General features: G+C 34.1%; 1 protein-coding gene across 1 annotated transcript in view; it reads right to left on the bottom strand.

Moving 5' to 3' along the window:
• LOC138695208 (uncharacterized) overlaps window positions 1-17592 on the bottom strand; it is a 666755-nt gene that overhangs the window by 448837 nt on the left and 200326 nt on the right. Inside the window, exon 6 of the mRNA XM_069819668.1 lies at window positions 8397-8612. Coding sequence (XP_069675769.1) covers window positions 8397-8612 — 216 coding nt within the window. The remainder of the gene's footprint in view (window positions 1-8396; window positions 8613-17592) is intronic.

The raw sequence follows: 17592 nt of genomic DNA, 5'->3' as shown, positions 1-17592 counted from the left end.
CTCGCTATCTTGTGAATGCGGGCGTGGCATGCGCAGTGGCTCATTTCGGGGACTTTGATTATTCCGTCGGTCAGGTTTTTTTTTGCCACTACTGTAAAATTCAGAAAACTAAAGTTAATCTTACTTGGTTGTATATTAAAACATTTCGTGTATAGGCCTATGTGGTTTTTACAATTAAAACATTAACTACAAACACTAATACAGTATGATTTGAAGCGTGGCAAAGGAACTGAATTGTTATGAAACACCTTAAGCGTATGATTAATATGTTCTCTTTGTGATACTAATTTTTGGCCTTTGAAGCTATAACATACTTTTCTTCTTCTTCTTCTTCTTCTTCTTCTTCATCTTCTTTACTTCATGGTATGGGCAATTGCCCGTTCCGGCTTCAAAGGTCGCTCCATCTTTTCATCGGTTGTCCCTGATCTCTTTGTCCTTTTGGTTTATAATTTATTGCTTTCTTGGGAAGTCTGTAGTCGTCCATTCTCTCTACATGTAATTTCCAATCTTGTCTGTAATTGTCTATTTTATCAATAAGTGGGTATATTCCTAGTTCCTGCCTAATATCTTCATTTCTAATTCTATCCAATCTCGTGCATCCTTTTACTTTTCGCAAGACTCTCATCTCTGCCGCTTGTATTTTACTAACTTCAGGTTTTGTTGTAACCCAACTTTCACTTCCATATAAAAGAGTAGGGACCATTACATTGTAGACATACTTTTCTTAAAAATCTAAACAACTTATTTCTTCTGTTAATTTTCGGCCATAAAATACTAGTGGAAGAACCATTGGTTTACAAAACTGGGCTTTTTAAGTAGTGCTAAAAATTGGGATTAAATACAGTTAAGTTTCTCGAAGTCGAAATAGGGGAGAGATCGATCTGCAATAACAGAGGGAGATCTAAGACAGAAACTGAAGAAAAATAACAAGATTCCCGAATATATGAGAAGAGCTGATCAAAAATAGATGAAAATTCACTTAATCAAGTCATGTATAATAGATTTGAAGCAGAATTTGTGTCCACGAAAGCAATTAACTTCATGTCGTAACCTCAATTTTATGTCCACTTTAATTCTTCCCGTATTTATTGGTTTACCTCACTTCCGCAATTTTACTGATCAAGTCCACAGAGTAATCGAGTTTCTCCCTAGCGCCCCTCACTTTTTTCCCCTGGAATTCAATTGACTCTTGGACACTAGAAAGTGATCAATAAAGCGCATGAAAGAACACACTACTCCCTTGTCGAGTCGTTTTCTCAGTTCAAATGTTACTTCTGTCTGACTGTAACACGCCAGTGGTTTGTCTCTCGCAGGGAAACTATAAATCCTTATAAATAAGTTAATCCTGCCTGCGGTCTTCTCTCGTTCCGTCTGTCGGGCAGGCTATTTTTCTTACAGAAATTTAATAGCAGTACAATATACTGGTACTAGCGCTGGAGACATTCTGGAACATGATATTTACTAAGCTTGTTCAAACAGAAAACTGTCCAAAGCTTATTAAGAGAAAGACTGAAGACTTCGATATCTAAATATTTAGTATACGCGGTTCTTATTAATTAACTAACATAGCTGAAATTGATATAATTTCTAAACAAGTTGAGCAATCAAGGTTAACAAAACGGATATGGAATGTTCTAAGAATGGGATTTATTTATTCCGTAACAAAGCAATTGCTTCCACTGTTGTGATGCAATAATCAAGCTTTGAAAAATAACCAAGTTTATTAGCTATTTAACCCTATGCAGTTATCTTTATTTCTCTACAATTATAGCACAGACTTTTCACCATGCAACCACCTCTTGAGGATACATAGATGTGCCATCTGTGTTCAACGTACAAAATGGTACTGTGCCTGAACGATGAAAAGAACTGTTTTAAATTGTATCATCAAAAGTAATGAATGAATGAATATATAGTGTATCTGAACTATAAAAAGAGCAACATTAATAAATTATACATTAAATTTGTAAAACCATTGTAAATGTCACATTATGCTGCATTGATATATTAGATCAAAATCCCTACTGTGGCACAGTGGTCGCTCAGAGTGACCACCATTTTTTGAAACTGTGTGCTGAGTTAAAATTTTGGAAGAAATTGATCGAAGCTTTATTATGATCCAGGATATGAAAAAAATATAAAAAATTAAATTTCGTTTTCATTTTTTGGCTTACTGTGCTTACTGTGAAACAAGAATTGGTTTGGTGCTATGTTATGGTAGAAACATCATTGACGTATTAAGATGATTTTGAATAAAAATTCCTCCGAGAGACGTCCCTGAAAATCAAAATCTAGCTAAAGAAAACCCGTTTATCAGTCAGCAGTGCTAATATGTCAAGCAAACGCTTGCAAAGGCCATACAACACTGACTGTTTACAAAATATTACGCAAACTTCAGATAACTTTTAATTACAAAGTGCAAAATGATGTTTGAAAAGATACACAGCTTTTCGTTACGTATATTAGCTCAGGTGGAAATTGAACCGGAATAGTTATATTGAAGACTGTGGACAGATGAGATCCACTTTACTACTCTCAATGATGCAGTCATCACTCAAAATTGTAATATATGGACAAGAGACAATCCACGTGCACTGACTAATTCTTAGAACATAACACAGCCGCTTAGCTAATCTTTACTATTCAATTCCGTTGACAGATATTAATTTCAGCTATGTAATAACCATAAAACAAATATATAGACTACAGTTGAAGAATTACAGGATACGTAAATCGTAACAATGTATTCAGAACAATTTTAATGCTTTATACCGAACACAATAATATAGTAGTTTCATTATATCAATAACAATAAGTAGCTATAATGTACAGTTATCATTTTCATTGACAATGTCATGTATTTGAAGCAATATATTAATGTATTAATATCTAAAATAAAACGTGATAGAAGATAATGATTCTGAGCTTCATTTCCACAAACTACCAAAATATTTGTTAATTTTCAGCAATACATTTTATATTGCCTTAACTATTATAATTTTTACTCATTTATTTACCTCAATGTACGTAATCTAACATTGTATTAAATTATTAATTTCTTCACTCACATACGCGTACTTTTACAGTGAGTTCTTTACCTATTCAATGTTTGTTCACCGACTCATTTAATTTAATTTATTTACCATTTACTTCTACATTCATGTATTTGTTCATTTCTTGACATAATTTGTATTAATTAATTTGGTATCTAATGTCTTTAATTATTGGTTAATTTGTTGATTTATACATGTATTAACATGACATTAACTTCTACATTCACTTTTTTATTTATTTGTTCATATCTTTATACATTGATTTTTTCATTTTTTTATGTACTCATTTATATGTTTGTTTGTTGATTTATATAGGTAATAATTTGACTTATTTGTTTACATATTTGATCACTGTTGATTTATTAAAAAAATTAACTTCGTTGTCATTATTTTATATATACTGTATTTATGTATCAGTCTCTTCGCTATCTCATTATGCACTTAATTCTTTCTTCATTTGTTGCTTTACTACTACATTAATTAATTTATCATTTACTTTTACATTCATCTATTTTTTTCGTTTGTTCACATCTTTATGTATTAACATACTCGTATATTGTGTTTAGTTATTTATTAAATGTAATAATTTATTTCACTTCTACTTATATATTTAGTTATTTATTAGTGATCTATTTAAAACGTTAATTTATTTGCGATTTTCATATAATTGTCTATATTTATGTATTAATTTATTTTCTATCTAATATTATGTGTACAATTATTTATTGATTTGTTGATATATTTATGTATTAACATTAACTTCTGCGTTGACACAATAATTATTTATTTGTTAAGTATCTTCATGTCTTAATTTATTTTCTATCTGCTTATGTGTTTATTTGTTCATTTATTTGTGTTTTATTAATTCATTTCTTCAATCAGACGTTTTTTGCATTAATCTCTTCGTATATTTATTATTATGTATGACAGACTTTCAAGAAATAAACTTAAGAGCTGGAAGCGAAAAGATACAAACAACATTAGTGTGGAAGGAAAATTCTTCGTTACTTTTTTCGTGAAAGAAGATCTTTGGGAAATTCCACGCAATAGACGCAAGGATACCGTAATGGGTGACTTGGTCCTAGCCGGGAAAGGCTGCTGGAAATAATAAGGGTAATGGTGTATTAATTTATTTGCTCATTAAATTATTTGAGAATTTCATCATTTTCTATTTGGTTTTTATTTCTTTAATGATTCAATTATTCGTGAATTAATACATTTGTTCGTTAATCTGTGTTTAAATGTGTTTTATACATCATTATCATATTATTTTTTTCATTAATTCATTAATTAATATCTTTGGTAATGAATTTACCTCTGTGTTAATTTATTTTTCATTTATTTATACATGCAGACCTACTTATTTTCTTCACATAAATTTATTCATGTATTTATTTGTTCATTCGTTTATATATTAATTTCTTTATTATGTATGTCAATGTATCTACTCATTCATTCATTCAAACATTCATTCATCCATTCATTCATTCATTCATTCATTCATTCATTCATTCATTCACCCCGTTTCTTAATTCCTTAATTGTTTCAATTATTTATTTATCTGTTTAAACTTGAATTTATGTATATATTCATCACCTTATTCTTTAATTTCTTTATCTGTTTAATTTTCTTCAATTATTAATTTTTAGTTCGCGTTTATCACTTTGAGCATTTCGTCATATACATTTCTTCCTTGCACTTTGTTCTTTTTAAAATTCCGAATTTCCCTCCATCAGGATCAGGATACATAATTTGAAAGCAATACTGATACAACTATGTAGTGGTATTACTATGCTTTATAAGGGGACAAATGTAATCGTCCCTGCAACAGAGGTGAGGAAGTGAAGTCAATGAACGGATGCATCATGGCGGGTGACTGCACTCTGTACAAAAACGGACAACTAAATATTGCACTATGACACTATGCTGTAATACAGTGCTAAAGCGGCAGACCGTGTTTCATGAGAAATTAATTTCATACCTGATATGTCGCATAAATAGAAAAATATGTTGGCAGGATAAAATATATTATGTTAATAAAATTGTAATTAAAGCGCCTCGTAAAATGTATTTAGGTCTAATGTATGTACTAATCATCATACATGATGTTCCTTGTTTTGCAGGTCCATTACGCAGTGGGTAAAATATGCGCATGTGGATGATAAGTCTTACACACTCGATCAACCATTTTATAATAATAATAATAATAATAATAATAATAATAATAATAATAATAATAATAATAATAATAATTTACTTACTTACTTACAAATGCCGCCCTCACATAAGCCCGCCAGCGGTCCCTATTCTGTGCAAGATTAATCCAATCTCTATCATCATATCCCACCTCCCTCAAATCCATCTTAATATTATCCTCCCATCTACATCTCGGCCTCCCTAAAGGTCTTTTTCCCTCCGGTCTCCCAACTAACACTCTATATGCATTTTTGGATTCGCCCATACGTGCTACATGCCCTGCCCATCTCAAACGTCTAGATTTAATGTTCCTAATTATGTCAGGTGAAGAATACAATATGTGCAGTTCTGCATGGTGTAACTTTCTCCATTCTCCTGTAATTTCATCCCGCTTAGCCCCAAATATTTTCCTAAGCGCCTTATTCTCATACACTCTTAACCTATGTTCCTCTCTCAGAGTGAGAGTCCAAGTTTCACAACCATACAGAACAACCGGTAATATAACTGTTTTATAAATTCTAACTTTCAGATTTTTGGACAGCAGACTGGATGATAAGAGCTTCTCAACCGAATAATAACACGCATTTGCCATATTTATTCTGCGTTTAATTTCCTCCCGAGTGTCATTTATATTTGTTACTGTTGCTCCAAGATATTTGAATTTTTCCACCTCTTCGAAGGATAAATCTCCAATTTTTATATTTCCATTTCGTACAATATTCTGGTCACGGGACATAATCATATACTTTGTCTTTTCGGGATTTACTTCCAAACCGATCGCTTTACTTGCTTCAAGTAAAATTTCCGTGTTTTCCCTAATCGTTTGTGTATTTTCTCTAATAATAATAATAATAATAATAATAATAATAATAATAATAATAATAATAATAATAATGGGCAAAGGAAAATTGGGTTTTCCCGGTCCCTGATCGGGTCAAAAACCCTGATATAACTGATATTTAAACCTTGCGGTGAATTTCGGTGCAGTCCGGAGGGCCTAATTAGTCAAATCCACTCTCCTCACCTCCACGCTGTGCTCCCCTGGGATATTTTTAAGATGCGAAACAGAGAGTGGTGTGCGGAAAGCAACGGGAAGCTACCGCATTTATCTTTCCTAAGAAAAACTGCAAACATGGCATGAATAGTCTTTTCACTGTAAAAGATTCTGGGCGTAAACTATCCCCCTATTCGAATGTGATGCTAGGGGATGCTGGAGAAGGACACATTATTTAGCAAACCAACAGAGAGGCGAAAAAAAGATTGAGGATTGGAACATGGAATGTACGGACTCTTCTGCAACCAGGTAAGTTTGGAAAAGTTGAAGGAAGAAATGAGAAGAAACAAAGTGGATGTGATGGGAATATCAGAAGTGAGATGGAAAAATAGTGTGAGTTGGTGAGTGATGAATTTAGGTTGTATTACTCAAATGGTGAGTGCAAAGGAAGTCATGGTGTTGGTGTATTACTGGGACCAAGTGTGAAAGATAAAGTGATATCAGTCCGTTATGTAGATGACCGGATGATAAATTTGAATAAGGAACAAAAGAAAGTTTCCTTCCCAGGCAGGATTCGAACCACGAAAGTCTTAGTTACCAGTCTATCGTGCTCTGGAGTAAACAAGGCTCTGAAATCATCTACAAGGGTCGGTCCGGTTTTTTTTGCCACTCTGTACATATCAGTCAGAATCTCAATCAGAGGATAATTTTACGTATAATGCTCTTTTATTATTCATTCTTTAGCTACTTATTTTATGTATATTCTTCCTATATTATTAATGTCGTAAAATGTTTTAAGGTTATGATCGTTTCTTTTATTTCTTTCGCTATTTGCTTCACAGTGACCTAAGTTCTGAACTGTCAGTCAAGTTACAGCGAGCTCAGAATATGTGCGTCAGATACGTGTGCAACATCCGACGATATGATCACATATCACCGTCCTTCGCAAGTCTTTCGTGGCTCCGACTTAAAGAACGCAGAACTTTACACTTTGTCCTTACTCTTTCAAATTCTGTACACCTTAACACCAAATTACCTTTCGTCTCGTTTCTTTTATCTATACTCTAACCACGACGTAAATACCAGATCACTTATCTGTGGCACGCTCAGTATACCTCTTCATAGAACATCTTGTTGTTCATCATCTTTTACAGTATCCACCTCGCGTCAATGGAATTCCTTGTCACAAAGTATTAGGGGCTGCAAGACAATAAACACCTTTAAAAACAGCTTAAAAGATAACCTTATTAGCATTTCACTCCAATCATACTGATTTAAACTATAGGGGCCGTATTCATAGACATTTCGCAGCACGCGCTACGAGCGTACTAAGCTAGCCCCGGCTATCCACTGGTTACTAGTACAGAATTCAAATCATATCCTATCGCTAACACTGGTTTATGAATACGAAAAACGCTGATAATCCATCGAAAGCCCGCGCTAAAAATGTCTATGAATACGGCCCTAACTGACTACATTGTTACTTCTTTCTTTAGACATCATCCTGATAGTGCTGTATTTTCAAAATTGTCTCATAATAATCTCTTTCTATTATCTAATATTATTTGAAATATATTAACATTCTATGTATTTTAGCTTAATTCTGCTACACAGTTTATTTCAGTGTTTAATTAATAGTTCATAGTATTTTGTTGTTCAAATCGTAAATAGGCCTAACTCTTGTATACATGTAACTCTCATCTAAATCAAATTGTTGAATTCTTTGTACGTTCATGCATATGTATATACACATTTTGCTGGTTGAGTGGAAGAGAAGGCCTTACGGCCTGAACTCTGCCAGCTAAAATAAATCATTATTATTATTATTATTATTACTATTATTAGTATTATTATTATTATTATTATTATTATTATTTATTAAGTGCTTGGCATATTATGTCGTTATGTTTTATGTATACGACTGGTTACTTATTTACTTATTATAAAATGTTTCTCCCCTTATTCAGCCTATTTGTTGAACTTTGTAGTATGTTTCTGTTTCCATAGTATATTCACTCCGGCAGGCCTGTTACTACCGCAGTCAGGTAGAGTCCCGCGGTACATCCTCTACCAAGACGCTATTGGGACTTCTGGTTTCCGCACATTAATCAGAAATGTGGAGTCTGTCTCGTTAAAAATTAAACTGTACTTACGTTGGCCAGCGGTTCGCCTGCCGCCCCTACTGTTCCATCGGGAGACTCTGGAGGTGGAGGGGGGTGCGGAGCCACGAAATTGTGGCGCAGGGATGGGTGATGGGGGTTATGTTGCGGGATTGGCAGTGACCGGACGAAGTGGGCCAGATCCGTGGGTCCCGCAACCGCGCGGCACTGCGACGACAGCCCGTCGTAACGCCGCGACTGCTCGATCGCCTGCAACAAGCAACACACAACACATTACAGTATCGGCTATTATTTATTTAGTCAGGATTTTTATGCAAATACATTCGAACTGAAATAAGATTTTGGGCTCCCTAAAAAGAGATATGTTGTGTCCTAAACAGACTACTTACTTTAAATTCTTTATTATTAGTCTATCATCATCATCATCATCATCATCATCATCATCATCATCATCATCATCATCACCACCACCACCACCACCACCACCACCACTATTATTTCATAGCAATCAAACTGGAGAAATAATAAAAACCGCTAATGGACCAAATTTCTAGTGTTACAATTAGGAAGTTAATTATACTACGAGTACATCAAATCATCATCATCGTCATTATTATCATCATTATTATTATTATTATTACTGGACTACTGGACTGTACCCGAGCACGAGCATATGCTCATTTCGGGTATCTATTCATATGTATTCATTTCAAATGTAAATTGTAAATAAATTTGAATTTGAATATATTCATATGTATTCATTATTATTATTATTATTATTATTATCATATACTAAAATAAATAAATAATAATAATAATAATAATAATAATAATAATAATAATAATAATTATTATTATTATTATTATTATTATTATTACTGGACTACTGGACTGTACCCGTGCACGAGCATAATCGGGTATATATTCATATGTATTCATTTCAAATGTAAATATTAAATAAATTTGAATTTGAATCTATTCATATGTATTCATTATTATTATTATTATTATTATTATTATTATTATTATTATTATTATTATTATTATATATTAAAATAAATAAATATTATTATTATTATTATTATTATTATTATTATTATTATTATTATTATTACTGGACTACTGGACTGTACCCGAGCACGAGCATATGCTCATTTCGGGTATCTATTCATATGTATTCATTTCACATGTAAATTGTGAATAAATTTGAATTTGAATCTATTCATATGTATTCATTATTATTATTATTATTATTATTATTATTATTATTATATATTAAAATAAATAAATATTATCATTATTATTATTATTATTATTATTATTACTGGACTACTGGACTGTACCCGAGCACGAGCATATGCTCATTTCGGGTATCTATTCATATGTATTCATTTCAAATGTAAATTGTAAATAAATTTGAATTTGAATCTATTCATATGTATTCATTATTATTATTATTATTATTATTATTATTATTATTATTATTATATATTAAAATAAATAAATTATTATTAATATTTCAATTATTATCATCATAAGCATTACCATTATTAAAAACATTATATACAAGTATTCTATTCGTCATTCACTTCTGAAGAAAACCTTTGCGAATTATCACATTCATGATATAGTACTCTTCCGAGAAAATTATCCTACAAGAGAAAGGCAGAAAATAGGAAAGATTGGAGAATGCTTGGTTTGAAGTGAAAGACCTGCCCTTGGACAGAAGTAAGTTAAGTATGTATGTATGTATGTATGTATGTATGTATGTATGTATGTATGTATGTATGTATGTATGTATGTATGTATGTATGTATGTATGTATGTATGTATGTATGTATGTATGTATGTATGTGTGTGTGTGTGTATGTATGTATGTATGTATGTATGTATGAAGAATAATTTTTCAAGTACAAAAACAAAGGAAAATTTCACCTGCAAGTTTAGGCACATGAAGTATAATGAAACGTAACACACTGAAATTGCAAAACTAGGGAAGGAAAATACAAGGCAACTAAAATCAAACACCTCACCCCCCCTCCCGATGGTTTGGACACTGGTAAATATTGTACTAAGGAATCATACATACTATCTACCATTTGCTCGTCCTCTAGATATCCATTTGTTCGTCTTCTTGTTTCCCCTTTCCTCGTCCCCTAGATTTCATTTTGTTCGTCTCACGGATTTCCACTTGATATTCCTCCATATTCCCATTTGCCCTGCTTTTCCTCTAGATTTCCATTTGTCCTGCTTTTTATCTAGATTTACATTTGCTCGTTCTCTATATTACCATTTGCTCGTCCTATAGGTTTTAATTCCCTCGTCCTCTAGATTTCCACTTGCTTGTGACTAATTTCCATTTGCTCACCCTCTAGACTTCCATCTGCACGTACCTAGGTTTCCATCTGTTCGTCCACTAGATTTACATCTCTGTACCAATAAATTTCCATCTGCCCGTCCCTAAATTTACATCTGCTCTGCCCCTAGGTTTTCATCTGCTCGTCTCTTGTGGTCATCTGCTCGTCCCCTAGATTTCCATTCACTCATCCTCTACATTTCAATCTGCTAGACCTAGACTTCTGTCTATCTCGTAGATTTCCATCTTCCCGGCCTCTAGATTTCCATTTACGCGTGCCCTAGACTTCTATAGTATTTGTTCTTTTCCTAGACTTCTCTTTTCTTTTCCCATAGATCTTCACTTACCCTTTCCCTAGACTTCCACTTACATGTCTCCTACATTTCCACCTGCTATACTCTAGCCTATCTACTAGACTTCCATTTGATCACCCTCTAGAATGCTCGTCCTTTATATTTCCATTTGCTCGTCCTCTGGATTTTCACTTCATCGTCCTCAAGATTAAATTTTTTTCGTCCTCTAGACTTCCATTTGCTCGTCCTTTAGATTTCAATTCGCTCATCCTGGTGTCCCATTTGCTCCCCTTCGTTCGCCCTTTCGTGCCGTCCGCTCGTTTCCTTATTTCATTTTTCGTCCTTTGCTTCCACTATTTCATCCTTCCGTTCCATCTGTTAGTCTTTCTGTTCTATTCATTTGTTATTCCTTCCTTCATATGATCATCCAATCTGTTCTGTCTCTCATTCGTTAGCTCATTTATTCCTTCATCCATTTCGTCAGCCATTCGTTCCTCAATTCAGTCATTTATCCTCCATTCTTTCTAGAATTTTAATTGAGTTGTTCAGTCTTTGTCTTATTTTATTTTTATGTTTATAAACAACATATATTCAAATCATGGATACATTAAATTTAATACATAATACGAAACAAACGTTTTCGCCTGTTCAGGCATCTTCAGGTCCATATGTTAAAAACAATATACAGAGTGATTCAAAAGTCACGCGACATAGACAAACTCCGTTATTAGTGCAGATAGCGAAAAATGGAAAGAGGAGAAAGTTATTAGAAATAGGTAGTTTTCAATCTAATGTGCTAGAATTTTCAACGTAGAATGCACCGTTTTGGTTGTACACTAATACGACACACCTGCCAGTTCCAATACTGTCATACTAGTGGCTTTTCGGCTAGTTCTACCGGATTTCAGATACGAATTATTTAACGGAGAAAAATAGTTGACATGCAGAGTTTAGCGGTTATTTAACTTCTCACAGTGCAAAGAAGCATTTCTTTACATTGATGGCATAAGAATGCAGGGGAATTTCATTCTTGCTTGGCGGTTTTCCCTGAACGTGTATTGGCTACACTGCTAATTTAATCGTCATTTCGTAATTTACCCGATGCACTACGAATCTAAAATCCGGTAAAACTAGCGGAAAATCCACTAATTTCGCAACATTGGGATTGGAGGGTGTGTCGTACCAGTGTACAGCCTGAACGGTGTATTATAATAATAATAATAATGATTTATTTTAGCTGGCAGAGTTAAGGCCGTAAGGCCTTCTCTTCCACTCAACCAGCAAAAAGTGTATATACATATGCATGAACTTACAAAGAATCCAACAATTTGATTTAGATGAGAGTTACATGTATACAAAAGTTATTTACAAATTAAACAACAAAATACTATGAACTATTAATTAAACACTGAAATAAACTGTGTAGCAGAATTAAACTAAAATACATAGAATGTTAATATATTTCAAATAATATTAGATAATAGAAAGAGATTATTACGAGACAATTAAAATACAGCACAATCAGGATGATGTCTACGTTGAAAATTCAGGCACATTAGATTGTAAACTATCTACTTCCAACAACTTCCTCCTCTTTCCATTTTTCGCTATCTGCTCTAATAACAGAGTTTATCTATGCAAATCTAGTCTTTCAGGTAAAGCTCCCTGTAAAGCAGATTTGAATAATTTCAAGGGAAAAATTGTTTCGTGGCTGGGTATCGATCCCGGGACCTCTGGTTGAACGTACCAGCGCTCTTACCAACTGAGCTACCCGGGAACTCCACCCGACACCGTCTCAACGGAGTTTATCTATGTCGCGTGACTTTTGAATCACTCTGTATATTGAACACATCAATAAAATAACTCATTCATTCATTCGTCGACCTGGTTGGCGAGTTGGTATAGCGCTGGCCTTCTATACCCAAGGTTGCGGGTTCGATCCCGGGCCAGGTCGATGGCATTTAAGTGTGCTTAAATGCGACAGGCTCACGTCAGTAGATTTACTGGCACGTAAAAGAACTCCTGCGGGACAAAATTCCGGCACATCCGGCGATGCTGATATAACCTCTGCAGTTGCGAGCGTCGTTAAATAAAACATAACATTTAACATTTTCATTCATTCATTCATTCATTCATTCATTCATTAATTCATTCATTCATTCATTCATTCGTTCTTTGATTTATCCAGCCATTCATCCTTTTCCTCAATTATTCATTCACTTCCGTTCATCGAACCACTGACCCATTCGCTTGAATATCATCATGACCTACTGAAACCAACGCGAATTTGTTGGTAAACGCGGAATAAATTTCACGATAAGCAATCACTTGTTGTGAGTTCCACAGGGGAGTGGTAGACAAATCTCAGCCGTTCCGTTAAGCGATTTTCTGTTGGAAAACGAGATTTAATGAGAAGAACAAAAACACTTTGTGTGACCCGACCTTTCGCACTTAACCTCTGCCTTGGAGAGTTTCGAAGTCCGAGATATGCAGTAATTGAGAAATAGGACGCGGATCCTGAGCGCCCCCAAGCGTGGGCTCAACACGACGCCTCCGTCAAGTTCTACAACATATTGCACTCACAGAAGACGCGGAATCCGAAGCCGTTATTCTGACAAACAATATTAACTTCAACTCGACATTTCATTGAGGAGCATATTACAAGATAGGTAACAAGGCCTGTCATTCAGTTAATGCCAGTGGAAAACATCACGACTTCCTCCCGTTGTATTAGTTTTATTATTTATTTTATTTTTAGTAGGTTATTTTACGACGCTTTATCAACAGCTTAGGTTATTTAGCGTCTGAATGAGATGGTGATAACGCCGGTGAAATGAGTCCGGGGTCCAGCACCGAAAGTTACCCAGCATTTGCTCATCTTGGATTGAAGGAAAAACCAGGAAAAAACCTCAACCAGGTAACTTGCTCGACCGGGAATCGAACCCGGGCCACCTGGTTTCGCGGTCAGACGCGCTGGCCGTTACTCCACAGTTGTGGACTTTTATTATTTAAACAGAGAAAAACGTACCCAATCTCTTCTTACGTGACAATATAAATTTATTCACATAATAGAATATAATTAAAAGACTACTACTACTACTACTACTACTACTACTACTACTACTACTACTACTACTACTACTACTTCTTCTTCTTCTTATTCTTCTTCTTCTTCTTCTTCTTCTCTTCAAGTATTAGGCCATCTGGCCTGTTACGATCTCACAATTGAATTTTCAATCCAGCGCTTCTTTGGATGACTGAGAGATCTCTTCCCGTTTGGATGATAGTGCAGCATGACTTTTTGGATTCTATCTCTACGCATGCGATGCAGATGATTTATCCAGTTGTTCCGATAATGTTTCACGTGATTAATTACTGATTCTAGTTGTAATTCTTCCATTACATTTCCATTGCGTTTGTAATCCCATTTCGTATATCCCGCTGTACATCTCATAAATTTCATTTCCTTGGCCGTTATTCTGCTTTCGTCTTTTTCCCCTCAGTGTCCATGCCTCAATGCCGTAACAAAGTACAGGTCTCGCCAAGGTCTTTTATAGGCGAATTCTAGTATGTTTTTGTAGTAGGGAAGCTTTCATAATGTTGTTAATTATCCCAATTGTTTTGGTGTATTTAGACATTTTATGTGAAATATTTAATTCATCGAAAAAAGATAATGTGTATCCGAGATATGTAAAATAATTTACTCTTTCTAATATTTTTCAATCTAAAGATATTTCGCTATGGACAGGGTATTTTCCGCAGAAGGCCATAATTTTAGTTTTTTCTTTATTGATTTTCATATCATATTTAATTCCAATTTTGTTAAAATTGAAAATTGAATGTTGTAATCCATTGTCTGAGGATGCCACCAGAGCTAAATCGTCTGCAAAAAGTAACGTCTGTTGAGTTGTATATATCCATGAGGTAATTATTTCCATTCTCTAATTACTTGATTCATTATATAGGCTAATAAACAGCAACGGTGAAATGCCGCAACTTTGTCTTACTCCTGTATGAATTCCTGTCCATTACGATAATTTATTGTCACACCTTACTGCAATTAGATTTGTTTTATAGATATTATATATGTTTGCTATAAGTTGTTGTGGAACATGGTCTGTGGCTAATACATTTAATAATTTATCTCCCTTTACCCTATCGAATGTTTTTTCCAAATCAATGAAAACAATGTGTTTGTTAGTTGAATTCCCTGTGTTTTTCCATTAATTAATTTAATGTAAAATACCATCGCAACATGATCTTCCCTTTCCGAAGCCATTTTACGTATATACTTCCTGCAATATAATTAATTAATTGCATAAACATAATAATTATCACTTGATGCAATAAAAATTCCCTTTTTGTGTTTTATTTCAAAGAAAATGAATGCGTTCTCTGATAATTGAAAACAATAAAAACACAGATACAGAATAAATAGTCTATGACAGCGTTTCTCAAATTATGGTCCGCGGACCACCTGTGGTTCTCGAGGTCTGCCTTTATGGTCCTTCAGAAAGATCAGAAAAAAAAAATTGAAACGAATTTCATATCACACTATAGCTGAAAATCGCAGAGTTTGGAAATGACACATGGCAATCGCCTTTCACTTTTTCTCTCAGTACTGATATTTTATGAAATTTATTACTCTACCTGTTTACCGACTTCCCACTCTGCTCTCAGCAACAAAAGAGGGATTTAAAGCACTATGAACGTGGTGTTTCTCGCCATCTTTTCCCTGCACATCAGCTGATGACATGTGGCTAAGTACATTGGCATATCTACCAGATGTATTCTCAAAACTAAACGAACTCAATCTCTCTCTACAAGGTAATTCTTTCACTGTTCTCAATGCGCATGAGAAAATAAAGATGTTCGAGAGGAAACTTGGTTTGCGGGTCAGTCCCGTAAAAAAGAGGATTTTTTCACATTTTCCAAACCTAGAGTTTTTTTTAAATGATTTCGTTATTGGAAAAGAATTGTGCAATGACATATGTTCGCATCTCGAAACTCTGAGGTCACAATTTGAAACTTATTTTCCAAGTAAATGTGACAAATTTTCATGGAGTCGTGATCCCTTTCATTACGATATTGAAACTAACAAACATTCATTGAGTGAAAGAGAACAGTTAATTGAACTCTCGAATAACACCGGACTTAAAATTAAATTCCAAGCGGAAGGTATGGTTAATTTCTGGATCTCATCACAAGTCAAAAGGGAACATAGTGATCTGTACAATGGTGCTTTATAGATTATAATTCAGTTTGCCTTTACGTATCTGTGTGAGAAAGGGTTTTCATCACTAATTCTAATAAAAACGAAGTATCGAAATCGACTGGATGTATGTGATGATCTCCAACTTAAGGTCCACCCATGTGGAGTAACGGTCAGCGCGTCTGGCCGCGAAAATAGGTGGCCCGGGTTCGAATCCCGGTCGGGGCAAGTTACCTGGTTGAGGTTTTTTCCGGGGTTTTCCCTCAACCCAATACAAGCAAATGCTGGGTAACTTTCGGTGCTGGACCCCGGACTCATTTCACCGGCATTATCACTTTCATTTCATTCAGACGCTAAATAACCTAGATGTTGATACAGCGTCGTAAAATAACCCAATAAAATAAAAAAAATAAATCCAACTTAAGCTTACCAGCATACATAAAAAATAGAACAACTGTGCAAGAATCGGCAGACTCATCCATCTCATTAATGTGAATACGAACATTTATTTTGTTCAGTTAAAAAGTTAAAGATTATCCAAACTCTAATAGCCTTGATTTATTAAAAAACGAAAATGATTTTTTTTTCTATTAACAGTAACTCAATTAGGCCTAGTTAATACTAGTATAAAATTAAATAAATTAAATTGATTTTAATTGTCTTAAATTATAAGTATACTGGTATTAAAGTATGCTACAAAAATGATAAATTTGCTTTCGAAGGGAACAAGTGTAAGGTGGTCCGCGGAACTGTTCTGACTTAAAAAAGTGGTCCCCACTTCAAAAAAGTTTGAGAAAAGCTGGTTTATGACATTAAACTATTTTAAATAATTTATCCATTCATTAGCTGTTTAAACATAGTGAGTAAATCTAGGTGCAATAAAAAGTTTCAATTTGCTTGTACTGTATATAAAAATGCAGTAAACTGTAAAATAGCCTAATTATTAACAACAAATGAAGAGTCCACTGCAAGAATGATGGATGTCATTTTTTTGTCGAAAATGAACCAAGACTGTCAATGCATAGCTTAAGACATATAGAATGTACATACAGAGTTATATGGCATTAACACTGATAGTCATTGTCCAGTAATGATCGGAAAATCACAGTTAAGCTCTGAGCGCTAAGCTTTTCAAACTTTCAATTGCTTCTCCTGAAAAATGTATTCCAAATGACATCCATCATTCTTGCAGTGGACTCTTCATATTCTTGGGGTCAAAAAAAGACCCCAGATAAGTAGCATGAAATTCTAGAGCAGCTAAGTTTCGAAGGTTATTATAATATATCCCTAATCGTCTATATTTTTATCAACAGTAATCTCACTAGACGTTTTGATTTATCTAAAGAAAATCAAAACTCGAGTGGGATT

This window comes from Periplaneta americana, chromosome 2 (genome assembly GCF_040183065.1).
Source record: "Periplaneta americana isolate PAMFEO1 chromosome 2, P.americana_PAMFEO1_priV1, whole genome shotgun sequence".
In the NCBI taxonomy this organism is placed as follows: domain Eukaryota; kingdom Metazoa; phylum Arthropoda; class Insecta; order Blattodea; family Blattidae; genus Periplaneta; species Periplaneta americana.
This window is presented reverse-complemented; position numbering and strand designations above follow the sequence as displayed.